The sequence below is a fragment of the Schistocerca gregaria genome, chromosome 4 (genome assembly GCF_023897955.1).
Source record: "Schistocerca gregaria isolate iqSchGreg1 chromosome 4, iqSchGreg1.2, whole genome shotgun sequence".
NCBI classification, from domain to species: domain Eukaryota; kingdom Metazoa; phylum Arthropoda; class Insecta; order Orthoptera; family Acrididae; genus Schistocerca; species Schistocerca gregaria.
In genome coordinates, this window is record NC_064923.1 from 635,302,513 (window position 1) to 635,324,205 (window position 21,693).

At 37.6% G+C, this 21,693-nt stretch overlaps 1 protein-coding gene across 36 annotated transcripts in view; it reads left to right on the plus strand.

The window, feature by feature from the left end:
• Nucleotides 1-21,693, plus strand: part of LOC126267255 (MAGUK p55 subfamily member 7) — a 245,502-nt gene that overhangs the window by 92,546 nt on the left and 131,263 nt on the right. For all 36 annotated transcript variants that reach the window (XM_049972298.1, XM_049972316.1, XM_049972323.1 and 33 more), the window contains one exon: nt 9,453-9,620. In XM_049972298.1, the coding sequence (XP_049828255.1) occupies nt 9,453-9,620 (168 nt within the window). The remainder of the gene's footprint in view (nt 1-9,452; nt 9,621-21,693) is intronic.

A 21,693-nucleotide genomic window follows, 5' to 3' on the forward strand; every position in this document is an offset into this window, starting at 1 on the left:
TTACTCATCATCGTTTATACATCAAGGACTCCTGCTAATGACTCTGGAACCATACACTTGCTGCTATACCCCTTGCACCAACTCCAGTCTGTTTGGAAACGGACTCCAGTCCATTCTGATACCTAACTCTTTATGTTCTCCCCCTCAGTTCATCTGAAAACTGTTATCATCTCCCCCCCCCCCCCCATTCCCCCATGACCATTGAGATGTTGAACTCAGGAGACTGTAGATATCAGCACATGGTTTTCTTGCAGAAGCGTTACAGTTTTGTGAGGTAACAAGATGACATAGTTATCACCTTTCATTATTGATCAGTATTGTGAATCTCTAAGCAATCTTTGACTGTGTAGTGCGCAATACTTCTGAAGAACATTTTATTTGTCGTATTTAAACAGATGTAATCTTTCCACCACAGTTATTTAAACTGAGCCCAGCTACTACTTCTAGCTATTATTATGGCCCTTTCCTGCAGTTTAAAAAGTTTATTCAAGATTTGTGCCTTAAATCCCCAGAAAAAACTCCCATAGTTAAGAACTGAGTGTACGTAAGAATAGTATGTCTCTAAAAGACATTGACTGTTACACACAAATGATAGAAACCTGAGAGCAAAACATGCATATGGCATTTTTTGGTCAATTCTTTGTGTGCTCATTCTGTGTTATTTGACAATCAGTATTCGTCCTTAAAAACCTTGTGCTTATGACACCATATATAAATTTATCACTTGCCTAATGCAAGAGAATTGTGCTCTCTCTTTCTGCTGACAGGCATATTGTTTATTTTCTTTATGGTCAATGTTAATTTATTACATACTACCCAATCATAAACATCTTTTAGAGTTTCATTTGCTTTCTCTAATAGGAACTCTGGTGTTTTACTAATGACTGTGATGTTCGTGTCACCAGCAAAGAGAACTTTTTCTCCATGTCTTATACTGCCTAGAAAGTCATTGATATTTATAAAGAAGAGAATTGGACCCAATTCACTACCATGAGAAATTCCTATGTCTATATGTTTCTTGTATGACAGTTGTTTTTTTGAAAATTTACCATCAGCGAATTGTGAAGTATCACTACTTTCTACACCCTTCCTGATAAGACTGAAACCACTCATTTGCTATTTCTCTTGCACATAGTATTTCTGGCTTGTTTAGTAGTATTGTGTGGTCAACCATGTCAAATGCCTTGAACAAGTCTAAAGATATATCTGTGACACAGTCATCCTTGTCAAGAGCGTGAAGTACCATATTTGTGAATTCTGTAATGACCGATATTTTAATCCTCCCACTTCAGAAAGCAAACTGTGCATCGTTAAAAGGGTTGTATTTATTCTCTTGTAACTCATGTGTCTCTCTTTCGTGACTGATTCAGTTATCTTTGAGAATGTAGACAGTAGTGATACTGGCCTGCAGTTTTCAGTATACTCCACTTTACCTTTCTTTAATAAGGGCGTGTGCTTTAGGCACTCTGAAAATGTACCTGAATTAAGGTACTGATTTTTTTATGTTTGTTAATGGGGCTTGTACATTTACTATACACACATTAAGACCAGGTACTGGAATGTCATCTATAGCTGTTGCTCAGATTTCTCCAAAATGATACCCTACTTTATAACTGATTGGAAGTAACTGTGGCATGTGATTTTCCTGTGTCCATATCAGGCTGAAACGTTCTTTGTTACTTCCTCTCATATTTTACGTTAATTTGATTTGGACCTTTTGGTGCCACTGAAAAGCAAAATAACATACATTGGTTTACAATGACAGGAAGTAACTGATGTCTAAATTGTAAACAACGCTGTACCATGAAGAAACCAACTTTATCAGGAAGCCAAGCGTAACATTAGTGGCGGACTCAGTTGATTCACTGGTGTACCTGTTAATTCTGCTTCTTTCTTGTCCAGTTAAACTTGCCTGGTCTTATCTGTAGTGCAGCTGCTAGTACATTGCTCTCCACCATATTAACTCTGATAATGAGTTATTCTAAGACTACTTCAGTCTGGGCGAGGGTGATCCACCTGTAAATGAAAACGAGACAGATCTGGTAAAATCATAATGTATTGTTGAGGTCCTGTGTCCTCCAATTTCATTGGTTCACAATCTTTACATTAATTATGCAGACTTACAGCTGCTTTTATCAGAACTCAAGGAGCTCATGCAGCTGTAACTTTTCTGTCTTTATACAACACTATTGATACTAAAGAAAATGTTACCATGTATGAATGTGCCTTCTTACCTGCCACAACTCTTGATATGCTGTGCAGTTTGTGATGCATGGTACGTGCCATGCAGGACTTCAAACCACTATCTCAGGATAGTTTATGATCTCTTTGTGATGAATAACCTGATATTCTCTCTGTCACAAAAATAATCTAAACCAATGTCATGACCATTAAATCAATGAAATCGCAACAGTGGGATAATAAACACTTGAATAGTCAAAGCATCCTACTTTCCTACGTAAGTTGAAGTGATGGCATCTCGCTAGGCATAAGATTTGCTCATTATCTACCATTGTCTAGATCATCATGAGTACAAAATTTTCCTTGCCGACACTAGCAAAATTCATTTCCTATGAAAACTACTATATATTACTAGCTCAGTATGAGTAAAAACAACGCTTATAATGCCATAGAGCCCAATCTGACATTCGATGCCCACCTGAGCTTTCCCTTAACAACGGAACATTGCTCCCATTGGTACCTGATGTGGGCTTCAGTTATGTCACATGATCCGCTGCAGGATTATTAATGCTTTCAATGTTCTAATAACTTAAATCTGTTACTCCAGTGGAGACACTCTCAGAACGATAAACAGCAGTATTTCACATACCTCTGTCTCCCTTACCTCCTGACTATGACAATTCATAACTTTATAATGCACTACTTTTCCTCTTCCTTGTGTGCTCCTCTGGACTCAACTATCAGGTCTTAACCGAGGTTATCTGTCTGTGCAAACTACACAGTATTTTTATTTTAGTTGCTGTTAGTATTCCTACATCAGCCTTGAAACTTTCAGAAGCTGTAGTCTGAATTCCTGTCAAGCTAACTTGCGTTTTTGTGGGCACCAGAACCCTGCTCTTTGACAATGGCTGTCTGTGGCCACAGCTGACTCTCATGAGTTCACATCATTAAGCTAAATTAAAATTCAAATATCTCATGATTCTTCACTTGGATCAGATGCTGTTTTCACCAATCTCTCTCTAAAAAAAAATTACATACATCTATATATGATTCCAGTTCTCCTTCATTATTTTAATTTACCAACTACGTAATGATGGGGTGACCATGCATGGCAAGATGGCGTACCTCTGCTGCACTTCAAGTGGCACTAACTAATTTTTGCATTGTAGATGCAATTGTTTATTGATGTGGGACTATCTTGTCAGCAAAATTGTTAATTATGTTTGTAGTCCTATTATCACACTGGAAGCCAAATTGGTTTTTCAAAATAGTCTCGTATTTTTCAGAAATTTGGATAGCAGCAGCTTTTTCCAATAATACTGACAGCACTGAAGAAGGGATATGGGTTGATTAATTTTCATATCCTCCCTTGATCATTTTTTGAACTGCTCACAACGAAATACATGGAATAAATCTAATCTCGTGTGCACAAACAAGTTCAGTGTGTTATCAGAAACATTGAAAGTGAACAACCCACCCAGCGTGAAGATAAAAACATTGTATGGAGCTGCAGAAACATCGTCAACAGCCAGAAACAGCGAACAAAGAAACACAATGTGCTTTTTCTAGCGGACAGCCACGGAAGAAAGCTAACAAATATTCTACAGGATGTGAGTACGGATCTTCGTGCAACTGGCATCGTAAAACCTGGCGCGAGGACAGAAAATATTTTTGAAGGCATCTCAGAACACAAGAATACAACAAGGGACAGTGACTTTGTTGTTTGTGTGACTGGTGCAAATGATGTAGCATATAATGAAGCCAAAAAGTGTATAACAGGTTTGAAAATGTTTTTAGATGTAAGTAATGTGGAAAACACTATCATTGTGATGATACCTCATAGACATGACTTGATCTATAATTCATGTGTTAACAAAGAGATTGGTAAAACAAATATTAAAATCAAACAACCATGTTCCGTTTATGCTAAATGTAATGTAGTGGATATTAGTAGACTTGAAAGAAATTTGCACACTGAACATGGTGAGCATCTAAATTACCGAGGGAAAACATTTTTGTGTGAGGAGATAAACAAAGTTGTAAATGAAATACGAGCACGCAGCAGACTTGTCTTAAAAGACAGTTCCACAGAGAATGACTGTACACCTCCTTTTTTAGAGAAAACGACATTACAGACGAAGGAAAGTTAGAAACCACATTAAGTGGAAACTGCAGCAGTCTAATTCCTTCGGATAATTGTGAAATCCTAGATCATGTAGCGAAAATAAATGAATACAGAAGGTTCTGTGAAAGTAGAATACCATTGTGTAGCAGTGACAGTTTCCTCCTCCTTCATATAAATGTACAATCTCTTAGGTGTAAAATCAATGAATTACAATACTGGCTCAATAAAATCAACTGCAGTGTTCTATGCATCAATGAACACTGGATGAAAGACACTGAAATAGACTTGTGTGTTCCTCTTGGATATTCGTTTGTTACAAGCTACTGCAGAAAAAGTATTACACATGGTGGGGTCTCAATATATGTCACAAGTGACCTTGAATTGCATTACTCAGTTATAGACCTTAGTAGAATATGCCTTGAAGCTACAATAGAAGTAGCCGGTGTGGTAATGCACGAACAGAAAACTGTAATTGTCTCAATCTATCGAATCCCAGGCTCTGATGAGATAGTATTTATAGAAAAAATTAATACTTTAATATTGTTGTTGTCAAAATATAAACAGCATAGAATTGTAATTGTAGGTGATATTAACATAGATATAAGGGCAAAGAGAAAAAATGTAATTCATGTGATTAACACTCTGAAGTCATTAAACTATTACTGTCTCAATGAAAAACTCACTAGACTGAAAGCATGCCTTGATAACATAAATAGCAATGTACAAAGAGACTCCGTACAATGTGATGTAATAGAATTAGGAATATCAGATCATGCAGGGCTATGGCTTCAAATAGAAAAGATAGCCTTCAGTTCTACAGAGAGAGAAGTGACATATAGAATTCTAGGTGAATCCAATGTAAACAAAATGATAAACCAGTTAAAAGAAATGGATTGGACTCATGTAATGGATAACAAGAAAACGATTAATAAATGTTTTTCCATTTTCCTTACAGAGATCAAGCATATAGTAGAAATGACATGCCCCTTGGTAACCAAAAGGTACCAGAGTAATATTACTCTTAAGCAACAAAATACCAACAAATGGTACACCCCACAACTTAACAAACTCAAAATACTACTGATGATTATGAAAGACAAATCTCATAACAGTGATAGGGACAAAGAAAATTACACTAAAATGAGAAACCTTTACAGATTAGAAATAAAAAATGCTAAGTGCTGTGCAAATGACGAATATATTTTAAACTCTAAAAATAAACGTAAAACTGCCTGGACTGTCATTAAAAGGGAAATAAATAATACCAATAAATAAAAGAGCATCCCTATTGACTGCAATATTCTCAATGAATATTTTGTAAATAGCATCACCACCCCACCCATCAATTCTGCCTCTGATGCAGAAGCATTGCTCACTTGTGCAAACCAGACAAGAAGTGAGAAGTTCACTTGGACCCGAATCACATTAAATGATATTCACAAGTCAATAAACAAATTAAGTAATTCCAAACCAGAAGATTATTATGGACTCAGTAATCTCATCATTAAATGTCTAGCAAAAGAAATTGAAATGCCACTTCTCTCACTATCAAACAGAGTACTTGATGAAGGAATATTCCCCGACTGTCTTAAGCTCACAGTTACATTGCCTGTGTATAAAAAAGGTGAAAGAAACCTCCCAAATAACTACAGACCCATTTCAATAGTACCAATCACATCCAAGTTAGTAGAAAATTGTGTGCATAAGCAGATATACAGGTATTTTGAAACCAATAATATTTTAAATGAACAACAGTTTGGCTTCAGGTCACACCTATCAACTGTAAAAGCAGTAGAAGCTTTGGTAAGCAATGTTTATGATGGGTATGAAAAAAGGGTATCAATGTCTGGAACACTTATTGACCTAAGTAAAGCTTTTGAGTCGGTGTCACATGACATACTCATCAAAAAATTAAAATACTATGGCATTGAAGATGACACACTCCGACTATTCAGATCTTATCCAAGCAATAGGTTACAACTTGTATATGCAAATAGGCAGAGGTCAGAAATACTCCCTATAGAAAGAGGAATACCCCTAGGCTCTGTTCATTGTCTAAGTCAATGACTTCTCGAAATACATACCATGTAAGAACATACTATATGCTGACGATATGACATTAATAAGTACAGGAGAGAACCTACAGTGTGTACTGGATGAAAATAGAGAAATGATGCAAATGGCTAATTACTGGTGTCAGGCTAACCAGCTGTGCATAAATCAAACAAGAACAGAAGAAATAATATTTAATCTCAAAGTGACTAAAAATGAAAACAAAACAGTGAAATTACTTGTGCTAATCATAGACCAAAAGCTCTCATGGGAAGGACACACCAATTATCTATGTAGTAAACTAGCACGAGTACTTTTCTTATTGTATAAATTAAGAAACAGTGTGAGCAAGCAATTGCTACTCCACTCGTACTATGCTTTTTTTCATTCCCAACTGCAATATGGAATATTGCTTTGGGGTAACTCCGCAGGGGCTGAATGTATTTTCAGATGGCAAAAGAAAGCAATCAGGTGCATGGAGGGGTTAGCACCCAGAGAGTCCTGCAGAAATTATTTTAAATCTCTTGGCGTAATGACAGTGCCAAGCATGTACATATATAACTGTCTAATATATGCCAGAGAAAATCTGAAAAAATTGAACATGAGGTGTTATGTGCATGCACACATTACAAGAAACAGTCACCTGCTGGACTTGCCTTCCATAAGACCTGCTGTAGTCCATAATAACTATAAGTATTTAAGCATAAAATTTTTCAATAAGTTACCATGCTCAGTTAGTACAATACCACTAAATAAATATTAGAATACATTGCAAATCTGGCTAAAAAACAACGAATTCGACACAACTGAAGAATTCTTAGAAACTAATCATCAAAATATATGTTTTACCTAAGTTGTGAAGAAAATGTTTTGATATTGTATAAGCTAGTTATTTACTGTGATTCTTTTCTTATGTGTGTATTTAATTACTGTATAAAACATTGTTTTACATAATGCTGAAGAAAAGGTCTTTAGTTCCTTTTCTCCCCTTTCTGTAACTATTTGAATATCGTACTGAAAGTAAAACCCTCTGTAAACTTTGACGAAGCCAATTGTATGAAAAATACTGAAAGGCTAATAAAAATATTAAAAAAAAAGAACAGTAGTTTTACTTCTGTGCATTTTGGCAATTCTGCGAAACGGCCATGTTCAGGATATTGATTTATTATTACAGAGAGTGAGTGTCCTATTATTTTACCCACAAATTTAAGGAATTTTTTTGGGTATTCCATCTCAAAGTGCAGAATTCTTGTTTTTGGTTGTTCATAAATTATTTACGCAACTGTCTATTCACAATTCTCTAAAGAATCCTGTCTAACAACTTACTAGGCCTGTGAAAGGCATGGTTTCAGAATTAAGTCGGTCTGGCACATAGTTTTAAGTAAGTTTCAGCTTTATCGTCTGCCTGTTGCTATTATCTTGTAGTCTTGTTTTTATTTCTCTCTTTCAGTTTATCTCTCTATAAATACTATTTTTTGTAAGATTTTTTTTTCATGAGGTACCCCTTCCTTTCTCTCCATTCCTCCTAGCATCCAATTTCTTCCTTACTTTTTAATAATCATCCCTAATGTATTTGCATTCCATTTCTTACTACTGTATTCTGTGTGTCTATGTTGTGGTTTTACTGTTCCTCTTGCCAGATTGCTGATGTTATGTGCCCTGTGTCACATTAATCATTCAATACTCTCAGATTCTTTGTCATTTTTAAAGATTGATACTGAATGCTTGAAACTTCATATTCATAATATCACATTATTATTGGTTCAGTTGACTATTTGCTAGTTGTACTGAAAGTTGTTGTTTTCTTTTTCAATTCTGTGCTTAGATTTTATGTTAAATCTTAAATTTTTAAATTTTCTTTTTTTAATTTTTATTATATTACTTAATAATCAAAGTAATGAATGAAAATGACACTTCATTTTTTTGCATTGATGGCAGGAAAAGTGTGTTGTTTATTTATAGATACAGTCTTTAAATGTCAACAGTGCACCTTACACTAGCTACACTGAGAGCTGAGTCTTTGTATTCATCAGCCCTTGTGAAAACTGTGTTAGAAGAGAGAAGTAACTTATCAGATGTCTCTTAGCAAGTGGTATATAATGTAAAGCAAATGATAACCAGGACAATGGGTAGTTCATAAGAAAGAAAGTGCATGATACGGAAATGTGTCCAGTATGGCAGAACATATATTGTGACTGAGTATGCTGTTTGTCCTTTTTCTCTCTTTTCTATTTGGGACTGTCCTTCAGATTTTTGTTGACATGTTTGTTTACTGTCTCTCTACTAGCAAATATTCTCACTTATTATAGAATGGCTTTCTGGCCATGTGTTATTTCATTCTATTTCCGCACCATATATCCTTGTGCAACTGCGAGGAATTTGATAACATAACTTTTTATAAACAAAAGCAATAAATGTGGGAGATAAGTTTTGTGTGATCCTTCTTTCATTTGCACAGTGAATGATTTCCTTCAGTTTCTGTTATTGTATAAGTACTTTCCATTTTGATTTATTTGCCAATGATGTGCAAGAGACAGGGGGAAGTATAAATAATATTCTTAATCTCCCATGTAATTTTGTTATACTCCACAAGAGAGAGAGAAGAATTTTTTGTAACATTATTAGTAAAATTGTGATATTACAAATATTGCAAAATTTTTGTAATGTAGGTCAAATACTGTTTCTGTGATTCGTTTGTTAAAGAGAAAGTTGTTACAATTAAAAGACACTTACACATTAGCTTTCAGCCACAATCTTCATCAGATAAAGAAACTCACACCTTTCATCCACATAAGCAAGCACACCTCAGCATACATTAAGTGTCAATTCTGGGAGCTCGGACCAGCACTTGTGTGCTTGCACTGTTGATATTCCAACCTGGGGTCTCCATTGTTTGAGATAGTTGTTATATTCATATGTGTGTGTGTGTGTGTGTGTGTGTGTGTGTGTGTGTGTGTGTGTGTGTGTGTGTGTGTGTGTGTGTACGCAAGCTCATATGTGCATGCATATGTGTGGACATGAACATCTATCAGTGTCTGGTTAAGCTTCAGTTTCTCACTTTTTTCATGGTATCATGAGTTTCTCTTGTTAACAGGGTGCAACTATCAAGACGGATGAGCAGACAGGGAAAATAGTAATAGCACGTATCATGCATGGTGGAGCAGCAGATCGCTCAGGACTCATTCATGTTGGTGATGAAGTGTGTGAAGTGAATGGTATTAATGTGGAAGGGAAAACTCCAAATGACGTTCTCAAAATACTGGTAAGATATTGGGTAGTTAATATAGGTTTGAGTTTATATTGTGTGTATTAACAGTAGTTTTATGGGAAACCGTTATATGTGCCTTGTGATGACATCCTCAACAATTGTAGGATTTTAATTAAAATACTTTTTAATGAAAATACTGCAGCTGTGTGGTACAGTGTGAAATAATTATTCTCATGAAGTACAATTTATATTTTTGCTTAAGCCTGACCACACATGTTTCTGCATCACCTTGATTCAATTCAGTCGTTCGAACCATCTCTCCAACACGACTTCTTAAAACAATGATTCCATTAGCAATTTTGATAAAAATGAAGCAGCTCACTTTATCGGAAATGTATGCATCTTCTCAATCGTATAAAGCAGGAAAAGGGATACTTTCACTGTGTAAAAATTTCATACAATTTCCCTCATCGCTTGGTGTCATGTTTGCTTTGAGTAACCTCACTTTTTTTGTTTTTCAATATTGAAAGTCCTTGTTTCAATATCACTCATGTGAAAGAGTGCACAAATGTCAAGCACTGCTGCAATAACAGAATCTTCAGTGCATTATTAAATTTGGAACTTAATATTTCTGTTACAAAATAAGCTTTCGGCCAACAAGGCCTTTGTCGAAAATAGATGACACACACACACACACACACACACACACACACACATACATACACACACACACACACACACACACAGGAAAACACAACTCTCACACACATGACCATAGACTCTGGCAGCAGAAGCCACAATACCTTTTTTAACAAAGCCCTTGTTGGCTGAAAGCTTATCTTGTAACAGTCTTTGTTGTGCGTATCTGCTACTCAACATCTCCACTATATGGTGAGTAGCAACTATCCTTTTTGTAATATTGTTACATTCTATAATGGATTTTCCATTTCTTGGACATAATACTTTTGTTTTCTATGTGTTGTCTTCAGCTTTGTCAGTAGTGTAAAAGAGAAAAGGTAGCTTGGTGTGAGCTGGGTTCTCTGTTGAAGATGAGGGATATGAGCAGTGCCAGAGGCAAGTACTGGTAAAGATACAACAACTCTTCATTAATTATTTACTAAATCGTACAGCTCGAACATTCTTCTGAGTCTGCTCGATTCTCTGGTGTGGCCCAGAGTTCCCTCGTAATGTTCTGGCGCTGTAGCTGCAGGTGTCGACATATGGAGAGTGGTGTGCATACACTGGCATCTCCGGTGTGCAAGGTGAGCTGAGATGCAAGATGTGGCTGTGCTGCAGTCACATAGGGCCACCACATCTTCTGTACTGTGTAAGGTCATGTCATCCCACAGTGACAGTGTTGCCCTGAATCAAAGTCTGGGTCCACATTGAAGAGCAGGGTTGAGTGAATGGTGCAGTGTTAGCTGCCCAGGCTGGGCAAACCGGCAGAGGTCCATGTTCGTGATATTGTGGCAGCAGAGCTAAGGCAACAATGTTAATTGACACAGACTGGGCATCAGCTGATTGAATAGTGATGGGCTTGTTTGGTCATGGTTAAATATTGCTTCTGCTGATGATTTCACTGCAACAGTTTTGTTTCTGGGTCACATCAAAGTGTCTGGAGCATGTTGATGCCCGGAAGGCATGGAGTAACAGGCAGTATGCCATCCAAACTGCACTGATTATGTGATGTTGGGTGTGGTCTGGTTCCAGTGCTCATGGTGTTGACACAGGCCTTGTTGCAGCTGTGGGTTTGTGACTTCTGCTTCAAGTTCCACTGCAGTTTTGTCCATTACAATCTTCTCCCTTTTGCAAAGAAAAGAGACCCTTGGAATTTATGGAAAAAAACCATTACATAGTTTACACTTTTGCCACTGTGTATTTGTTCATCCACTCACAGTATTACATTTTACATTACTTGTCCACCTTCACTAGCATTTATCTACACTTTCTCACAACCACCGAATCCATATGTTCTCATTTGCACATTGGTTTCATTAGTTCAATTTAGTCCTGTTAGCAGCTACATTGTTCTATTTTTGGATGCATAATGAGAATCAGGAAGGCACTCAATCTGCTTATTTTCTGCATACTAAATTCGAGTCTCCTGCATTCACCTATTATGTTCATCACATATCTCTAACAACTCGAACAGAAGTCTCAGCTGTAACACTAAGAAGTAACTTGGACGCACACAAACAGTATGATCCACTGTCCAGTGCAAACACTAAAAAGCCGCACTTGATGACCTGTACACTTCTCCCTCAGTTAAGCTATACTGTTACTTTATTAATATTGACCTGCCAAATAATGAAATCTATCTATATGTTTACGCTAACAACTTATAACTTATCATTGTTGACTAACAAGGAGAGTATATGTACTGTGAGCTAAATTATATCTTAACCTGGGTGGAACAAATCAGACTTATTTAGAAAGACTTATTAGTGTGCTGTCCTATGAGATAATGATGCTGCCTTGTAAACTCTGTGGTTTGCACACTGTCATTTTGCTCCATATTCTGATACCTTTGCAGTTTCTAAAAGTTTATTTACAACAGCAATAGATATTTGGTATTCTTTCTTTGATCACGGTTTCAGAGAACTTCTTTCTCACAATACATCATTAAATGTATGTAATACTTCATCAGTCTGATTTCTCAGTTTCACAATAAACTCCAGTACTTCTCAATAAACCTCAGTATCTTCACAAACACATGCTTCTCTTTTCAAGAGAAAACAAGTAATCCGTGGCACCACTTCATTTGGCAGTATAACAGGTGCTGTACAAAAACCCTCGTGTTTTCCCAGCAACAGACGCTATATCTGCCTCACCTGTGCTTTCCTTCCCTGACCACAGGTGCTATAACAGCTCTTAATTGTGTTATAGTACAAAAAATTCCTTTAATTCTCTTTCTTCCAAAGCACTTTAAACATCTCATAGTAGTTGATTTTCCAGCTATGCAACTTCTTTCACTTTGTCGGCTGTTATTGGTGGTTTTACGGTTGTTAAGAACATTGCTTCTCGAGGAACCAAGAGTGGTTTAAAGACAATGTCAAGATCAGTGACTCATCTCACATATGTGTGGTATCTCTGTTCTTTGGCTGCTTTGAGACAATGCCAAACAATGTGAAGACAGTGAAACCTAACCAAATAATACTGTTATGACTCTTTATTCTAGTTCTAATTTATCATCATCTTAGTGTGGCTTAAACCTGCCTTAATGACCCAAGTATTGTAAGATAACTATTTTCCTTGGGCGTCACATTCTCCAGATTAAATCTCCTAATATTCCTGCCATAGCCCTAATCTTAAATCTTACATCTTACATTACGCGTATCTCTAATTACTACTATACAAGTTACTTTTATGCTTCTTTTGGCTTATGCTTATAAAATTACCAAAGTTTTCAGGGTACCCAAGGTTTTCCACACCTAGCCAGACATGCTCTCTATACTGGCTGGTGTATTGGCCTTTGTTGTGGCAAATCCAACATATTACGACATGTGACTCGGTGCATGGGGCAGAGTGCCCAGGGAAACTGCACTGGGCTCATATTATCGGAGTTAACGGGTTGGCCATTGGTCCCTTACCAAACACTATAGTGATACCTAACCCCAATGTTATGGAAAAAGTAGGAAAAGATCAAGCTAAAGGATCTAGGGAATCCCATGAGTGATACTACAAAAGTTTGTGCTGCTACTTACTTACCTTGCTGTCCCAGATTCTACAAATCACTGTCTTCATCTATTCATTTCTGTTTCCCCTTCAGAAATGTGCTGCTATGGAACCATGGTGCTGGCTTCTGTCTTCTGGTTATTCATCTTCATTTCCATCTTCAAGATTCACCAATATAGAAGAGAAAAAAGATGTACTGCTGGATATGGGCTGGGTTCTTTGTCGAAGGTGGGAGATGCGGACAGCAGCATAGACAGATCCTCGTGAAGATGCTATTCTTTATTAGTTCTTTACTAATTCGTACAGTTCAGACATTCTTCTGAGTGCATGCACTATTCTCTGGTGCGGTCCAGGTCACTAGCAGGTACCATGTCTTTTGTACTGTGGAAGGTCATTTCATCCCAGTGGCATGGCAATACCATTGCCTGGAGTTGAAGTGTGGACTGACATTGAACACTTTGGCAGCAGAGTTATGGCGACAGTGCTGATTGACACAGACTGGGTATCAGTTACTGCCCATCTAGTCGGACAATGATGAGCTGATTCGGCCATGGTTAAATACTGCTTCCCACTGCTGATTCTACAGTAACAATGGTGTTCCTGGATCACATCAATGCATTTGGAGTGTGACGATACCCAAAAGGTGTGGTGTAACTAGCACTAGGTAAGGCAAACTGTGTCAATTTTGTAACGACAGGCTGGTGGCCTTGTTCGAGAGCTTGTAGTGTGATGACACAGGTGCTGATCATATAGTTCAATTACCAGCACCTGGTGGTTGGCAGTAGCATCATTGCAGTTCTGCACTCTGACTTGTTCTTCAAGCTCCCATATACTTTTGTCTCTTACAATAGAACAATTAATGAGAGACTGGATTGAGAGTTCAAATTCACTCATGGACTTTACTTAGAAACAGAACACCCTACGATTTTCTAGTAGATCTTGTGTCAAGATGTGGTAGTAGGATTTGTTGTAGACTTCATGCATAGCCCTTTTTATGGAAGCATCAGTTACCAGAAACTTTCCTATAATAGTGCTCCAACATTCTCCAGGTGGTACCATGAAATTTGGGGAGAGTTTTCGGTGTGGGAGGAGTATTTCCATGATATCAAGCATAGGCTTTATTTGAATGATTTTAAAACTTGTGTGTCACAATTTGAACGCCTATAGAACTATTTGGTTGTTAACTTAAGTCCACACCAGACTGTTACTGTTGTCCTCACAGGCATGGAATGAGGGTTTGGTTCTGGGGGGCAGGAGGATGGTCATCATTTATTACCCTTGCCCTTCTACTCCTTTTCTACCCCCCTCCCCTACCTCCCCAACCCCTTCTGCAATATAACTTGTCATCATGCTCACTTCTAGCATAAAACAGATGCCTACAATTTTAATAATAACAGAAATAAAATATGTTAAATGTCTTGATGTAATAGTGATAATAATAATAATTTGTTTGTGTCCTAGAAATTGCAACTCAGAAAAATATAACATCTGAAAGCCACTCTTCTGAAGTTGTGAAGTGCATGTGCACTCAATGTTTTAAGTATTTTAGTAAGCACTATGGTTATGAACAAGGGTCTGCTGTGTGAGCATGTAAAGAAGAGGAATGCTGTTTCTGTCCCTTGTTTCCACTTACATTTGGGAAGTCAGTATTTATGTTTTTTCCTTGATGGAGGGTCTTTCATTTCTGTATACTCATACTCATCTTCCTGTGGTTTTTCAATTCTACCCGTGGACTCACGAGTTGTGTTGGACTTTTTGTTGACAACCTGTGAGTATCTGTCTTTACCTAACTACAAATTGTCACTCCTTTATGTATGTGACAGTAAAGGGTGCAACACACTTACTGACGTACCAACAGTAGTGATGAACAGTGCTTTACTATGTCACTGAACAGGGAACATGAACAACAAGAAAACAGAAGTCATTGCTTGATGAGAAGAAAAGAGGAGTCACTACTTGACAATCAGAAATAAGATTAACACTGTATCCACCAATAAGAAGTTCTCCGAGAGTCTGTGTGTGATCACTGAAATAGGAAACTTCTCATAGCATTTGTAAATGCTGAGTCCCATGAGACAGTGGTCAGAGCAGCCTGCGCAGTAATGATGTAGCAATTAGTGGAGTGTACAGAGCAGGACCCATGAGGCTGAGGTTGTTAAGCAGCGACCACTCAGGGCGATCACAAGGTGACACTGGACCTGCAGACAGAGTCCTTCAAGGCTGTGGTTGGCAGTGGTGCCTCCTTACCTGCTCTTGGAGACAGCTGGCATCCAGAACTAGATGGTTCCTTTGAAAGGGCACGGCCAACTTCCTTCCCCGTCCTTTCCTAATCCGATGAGACCGATGACCTCGCTGTTTGGTCTCTTCCCCCAAACAATCCAATCCAGAACTGTAGGTAGGCAAAAGCACACACTGTTGGCTATGTGTTGGGCAGTTGGGTTACACCTACACAGCAGAAGATTACATGGTTGGTTTCCAGATGGCTTGTGACCAGTGAAGGAAAATAGTTTCATGGTTTTGGTGCCACTTGGTTGATGCTCCCATCGCTGTATTGTGTGGATCTTTCCATACGTCTACTGATAAATATGCTTATGTCTACTGACAGTGGATGTGAAATGTCTGATGTTTATTGCTGGTAGTCAACTTGTGATGAGACAATTGCTGGTAGACTGTACTTGTTGCAGGGCATCTGAATTTCTAGGAGTGCCATACCAGCATACCACAGGTCGAGCTGAAGTCCTACCCATGTGTGTGTGTGTGTGTGTGTGTGTGTGTGTGTGTGTGTGTGTGTGTGTGTAAGGGGAGGGAGGGGGGCTTCCCTCAAGAGTATCCTGCTTTAAACATAGCTTGTAAATTTTAGAATTCCTTATCATTTGAGACACACTGTAGTTTCCATGCTACTTTGTACTTACTCTCTGAAAGTTAGCTGTGAAATTTGGAAATAAATTTATATTAAAAAAAAGAGAGAGAGAGAGATAGATCAACCTCTCTACTCAATAGGCATTTCTTGTCTAGATGCAACTTTTTCTGCCTTCTGCTTCAGGTTTCAGCAAACTCTAAGTTCCTTGTCTTACATGAGGATGAGTGATTTCTTGGAAAGAGGTGGGTTATACAGGGAAAATGTAAGTCATATCTGCAGACATACAAATATAAACATGTGTTTAATGAGAAGAGGGCAGGAAAGGTCAGTCATGGCCTCCGGAACGAATCAGCCTGGCATTTGCCTGAAGTGATTTGCTGTAAATGCTATGGCAGTTAACAACTAGTATTTTAATATTTTCATTCTTCGTAATTTGTTCTTTTGATATCTTGTAATAAGTAGTTTCCGAGATGGCTTGAATTCATTTTGTGATCTTGGAGTTTTACCTAACTGTAATGAAAGCTCTCACAAATGGTTACTTCCAATGTGCTGTGAATACTTGAACTGTCTGAGGAAGTCTCCATGTTTTACTGCAAGTCGTGGGTTTACATCAAGCTCTTCACAGGATGAACTAAGCCTCTTAGTTTTGCCCCTCCACTCATATCTGATCAGAGGATGCCTTTCAATCTTCTGAATGTCATTGTGAATCGTCAGCTTTACCAATACCTCAAAGCTAATATTAGCTTTCTTCACAAATTTAGCCAGTCTCCTGAGAGATATCAGACTGTAATTTGTGCTAACACAAGTGACAGTCTGCAGCTGACCTGTGCTTGCTTGAGCAGGAGTGCGAAAGTCTGCTGGCTCCGTCTCAGTATCAGTGACAGACAATGCTTTGTTCCTGATTGTTTTACTTTCATAGTCTTAGAGGAGTTGGTATCTCATTACCTTGCTATGATCCTAGAACTGGTGTGCTCAGCCATTTTAATGGACAAGGGAGGCATGAGAATTATCATGGTTATAAAATCTGTGGCAAATGTACTTTGCATTCTGTGGCAAGGCTATATACACAGTGCGTAATTATTTTTTACATTATTAAGTTAAATGAACAATGTACAATTATTTATTTATTTTTTTATTTCTATAAACTAACTTGTTTTGGTTATAAGCGAAAGTAATAGAACTGCATGTTAGGTGTGACCTGCTGAGATAGTCCATTTGTTAAGACTTGGGTCTTAGATTCATGGAGATGGCAGCATATGCCCTGTCTGGGCGTCTAGATTTAGGTGTTCTGTGTTTTTCCTAAATCACTTCAGGCAAATGCCAAGATGATTCCTTCAAGGAGGCCATGGCTGATCTTTCCTGTCCTCCAAATACATTTATATTTGTATGTCTGTAGATATGACTAATGTTTTCCTTGTATTATACTGACAGATCCTATATCATTGTAAAATATTCCTTGAACAAATAAATTACTGATAGTGATACTGTTAAGATTTAATGCCCTGTAAATGATGTGTTAATAGACATGGAGCACAAGCTTAGATAGGGGAAGGGTGGGAAAGACACTTGGTGGTGTCATTTCCAATGGAACCATTCCTATACACCACGATCAGGTAGGGACATAGTAAAAAACCTAAATATGAATGGGGTTTGAACCCTACTCCTTCAGTGCCATGACTATTGCACTGTCTTACTTGGATTTGATGTACATCCCATCTGTGGTGTAGCTTAATATTTTCGTGTACACAAAATGTTGCTGGGGCTGAATGCCGTGAGAACTGTCTAGGTTTGAGCACTTAATGGCACAGCCACCAAGCTGCAAAATATATTGTTATTTAAATAAAGTTTAGTATTCTGCCTTTTATGACAGTTCCTACTACTTTAGTTAATTAGTTAGTTATTTGTTCCATAGATCATTTGGGTGATTATTCTATTGAAATGATGTAGAACAAGTTAGTTTACAGGACGTGTTGCATGATTAGTGTTAACATCAATGAACACATTGTTATTTTATTTCTGCTCATTAACTACACTTTTTAGAAGCTAGTTTTTTTGTGCTACTGCCTACCAGTTTTTAAGTATAAATTCGTTAATGAAATAGAAGGAATTGTAATTTTAAATGAGATTTAAAACTTTCTTTACTATCTGTCAGACATTATAGAAGGAATTGTAATTTTAAATGAGATTCAAAATTTGCTTTACTATCTGTCAGATATTTTATGTTATCGGGCAAATGATCAAAACCTTTTACTACTGCATATAGAACTCCTCTCTCAGCCACTAACAACTGTAACAATGGGTAATAAAGCTCATTTTTCCCTCTAGTGTTGTGGGTATATGCATCACTGTTCATCACAAGTTGTGATGGATTATTTATGATAAATTTAATTACTGATAATATGTATTGTGACAGCATAGTTAAAATGTCTAGCTCATTGAAGAGGTGCCTACATGACGTCCATTGAGTAACACCACATATTATTCTTACTGCTCGCTTTTGTGCAATCAGTACATTCTTTCTAAGTGATGAGCTATCCCAGAAAATTATTCCATACGGCATTATTGAGTGGAAATATCCATAATGTGTGAAGAGATTGATAAATTTGTTTCCAAGTTTAGCAATTGAATGAAGAGCAAAAGTAGCTGAACTTAACTCCTCGAGAAACTCAGTAATACAGCTTCTTCTGGTTCAAGTTTTCATCATTATGTACGCCCAAGAATTTGGAGTGTTCAACTCTACTTCTGACTCCTGCTCAGCCAAGTCAATATCAATCGCCTTCAAACTGCGATACACAGGTACACTGCGCCGCCAGCGACGACGCCATGCACATCGCAGAGGCATTGCTGTGGCACATTAACACAAGTGAGCGTAGCAAGCAAACACCCAGCGAGACACCCAGAGCTATGTCTCCGCACTCCTCGACGTTCGCACAGCGAATGACACTCCATGCTGCGACGCAGCTGGACCCCAGTAGCGCTTACCGCAACCACAACATCCAGTCGCCACTCGCTCGCGCAGTGCCAGTGCGCCTTATCAGAGCGACTGGAAATGAATTTTTCTGCAACGCGGGCCTAGTAATACTAGGGCCCGTGTTGCCTGGCAGCCTCCTCCAGCGACTAAGTCCCGTTCAAGGCCACCCGCCTAGCGAGCAGCCAAGAGCGGCATGGCCACCAAAACAAAAAGTGAATACATTTTTTGAATAAAAAAAGGGAGGGAGATAAGGAAAAGAGATAAGGAAAGGACAGAACACACATTATTGTGTATAATAAATCATCTATTTGTTGTACAGAACTGAAAGTAGTGTTTTCTTTATTTCTTTTTCTTTTTTTTCCAAAGTTCAAGGAGAATTAATTTTCAGAGAACTACTTAATAATTCTGTGGAAAATATCATTTACTAACACCTCTGTTGCTTTCTCTGTAATAGGGTCTATTATAGCACTAGTATTGTCAGCAAAAAGCACCAATTTTGCTTGTTCAATGTTAAGTGCAAGGTCATTCACATAGAGAAGAAATAGGAATGAATCCAAAAATGAATCCCGTGACACTTCCTGTGTGATTTTTCCCCCGTCACTAAAATTTTCTATCCTTCTGACATTATCTGAATTATTCAGCACAACATTTTGCATTCTGTTTGCCAAGTATGATTGAAACCAGTTGTGTGTAAAGCCATCAGTTCCAGTAGACTTAAGGTATACTGACAGTAGCATAATCTACACAATTAGAGACCTTGGAGAGATATCACAAAAAATAACAACAGGAAATATATTATTATTTAAGGGTTCCACTATTTGATGAGTGAATGTCTAAATATCATTTTCAGTTGAGCAACCTTTCTGGTATCGAATCTGTAATGTACCAAGTAAACTGTTTCCACTTAAGTGCACGACTACTCTTGAGCAAATGACTTTTTTTAATTTTTTGGAAAAAGATGTAAGTAAGGAAATTGGACGATATTTGTTCAAGTGTGTCTTATCTCCTTTCTGATGAAGTGGTTTAATAATTTTATATTTTAGTCTGTCTGGAAAACTTCCCTGTGCCAGTGATACATCGCATATATCAATAAGGCACATTACTTATTAAGTTGAAACAAGTTTTCAGAATTCTGTTTGAAATGCTATCAACCCCACAAGAGCTTTTGTTTTTTAGAATTTTTGTAGTTGCATTAATTTCAGTAAAGGATGTTTATGCTACTTCTAGTTGCTTAAAGTTCTGTAGAATGACATTTTTAATCTTGTCTTTCTCCTTCAACTGAACCATTGAATCATATATTTGCTGTTATATTTAGAAAGTGGTTATTAAAAGTAATTGCAGCTTGTGAATTATCAGCCACAACATCATCATTTAGTTATTGTTATGGAAAATGTACACTGTCTGGCTGTTCTGTCTCCCATTTGACAGTGTATTATATGGTTTTAATCTTATTACCTGCATTGTTTATTTCTGTCAGGACATGCACACTCTTGAAATTTTAATGACCTTTCTTAAAATACTACAGTATTTTTTGTAGTATATAATTAATGCTGGACCTTGACTTGCTCTGGCCTGTACAAAATTTTCCCTCTTCCTCTTACACAAGATTTTAATTCCCTTAGTTATTCACGGCTTACCTGATTTTTGATGGATCTTCTGGAAAGTTTTTAGGAAAGAAACATTCAAATATTGATACAAATGTACTTTGGAGTAAATTGAATTTGACATTAGCATCTCTTTCTAAATATGCCTTGTCACATACTACCACTTTCAACATACTGTTGAATCTTTGTATCCTGTTCTCTTTAATAAGCTTCACTGCTTTGTTTGAACCTACCTCTGGCTCATAAGGTGCCATACTGTTTATTTCCATTTATTGTGCATCATGATCACATAGTCCATTAGCAATTGCATACACATGAATTGTTTGAACCTGAGAACTGTCTATAAAAATGTTATGAATCAGTGTCCAACTATTTAGCTTCACACAAGATGGAAAATTGACTATTGAAATTAGATTTGATTCAAGTAGATGTAATAGTAATTGCCCTGTAATTCATAGTCATCTTTACATAGGTACACAATTAAACTCTTATTTTAAGCATTTCAGAAATTTTCCTTTTACTGTGTTTCAAACAATGGAAAATCCAGGATGGAAAAAACAGCAATATTGAAAGTATAGATTGTTACTCCCAACATAGAGGAGGCATTGAGCTACAGACAGGCACATTGAGAAAGTAGTGATAAATACTATTTAGCTATTGGTCTAAGTCCTTCATCAGATGTAGACAAATCAAAAACATTCACACATACGTAACTCACATGCATGATATTGTCGTCTCTGGTTGCTAAGGCCCAACTGCAGCTGCGATCTCAGCTGTGAAGAGTACTGGGGTACAGAAGAGGCTTGAGAGTAAGGTAGGGTAGGAACAACAGGGTAAGGGTAGGGAAGGATGTTAGTGGGAAGCTCACAGGGACGTGATGGATGATAGAATAATGGCCTGCTATGTGCAACATTGTGAGGCCATTCTGGTGTTTGGGGGGGGGGGGGGGGAGTCATAAAGGGGAGAGAATGGAAAGGGAAGGGGTTTCGTAGGTGCATTGGTGGGACAGAAGGCATG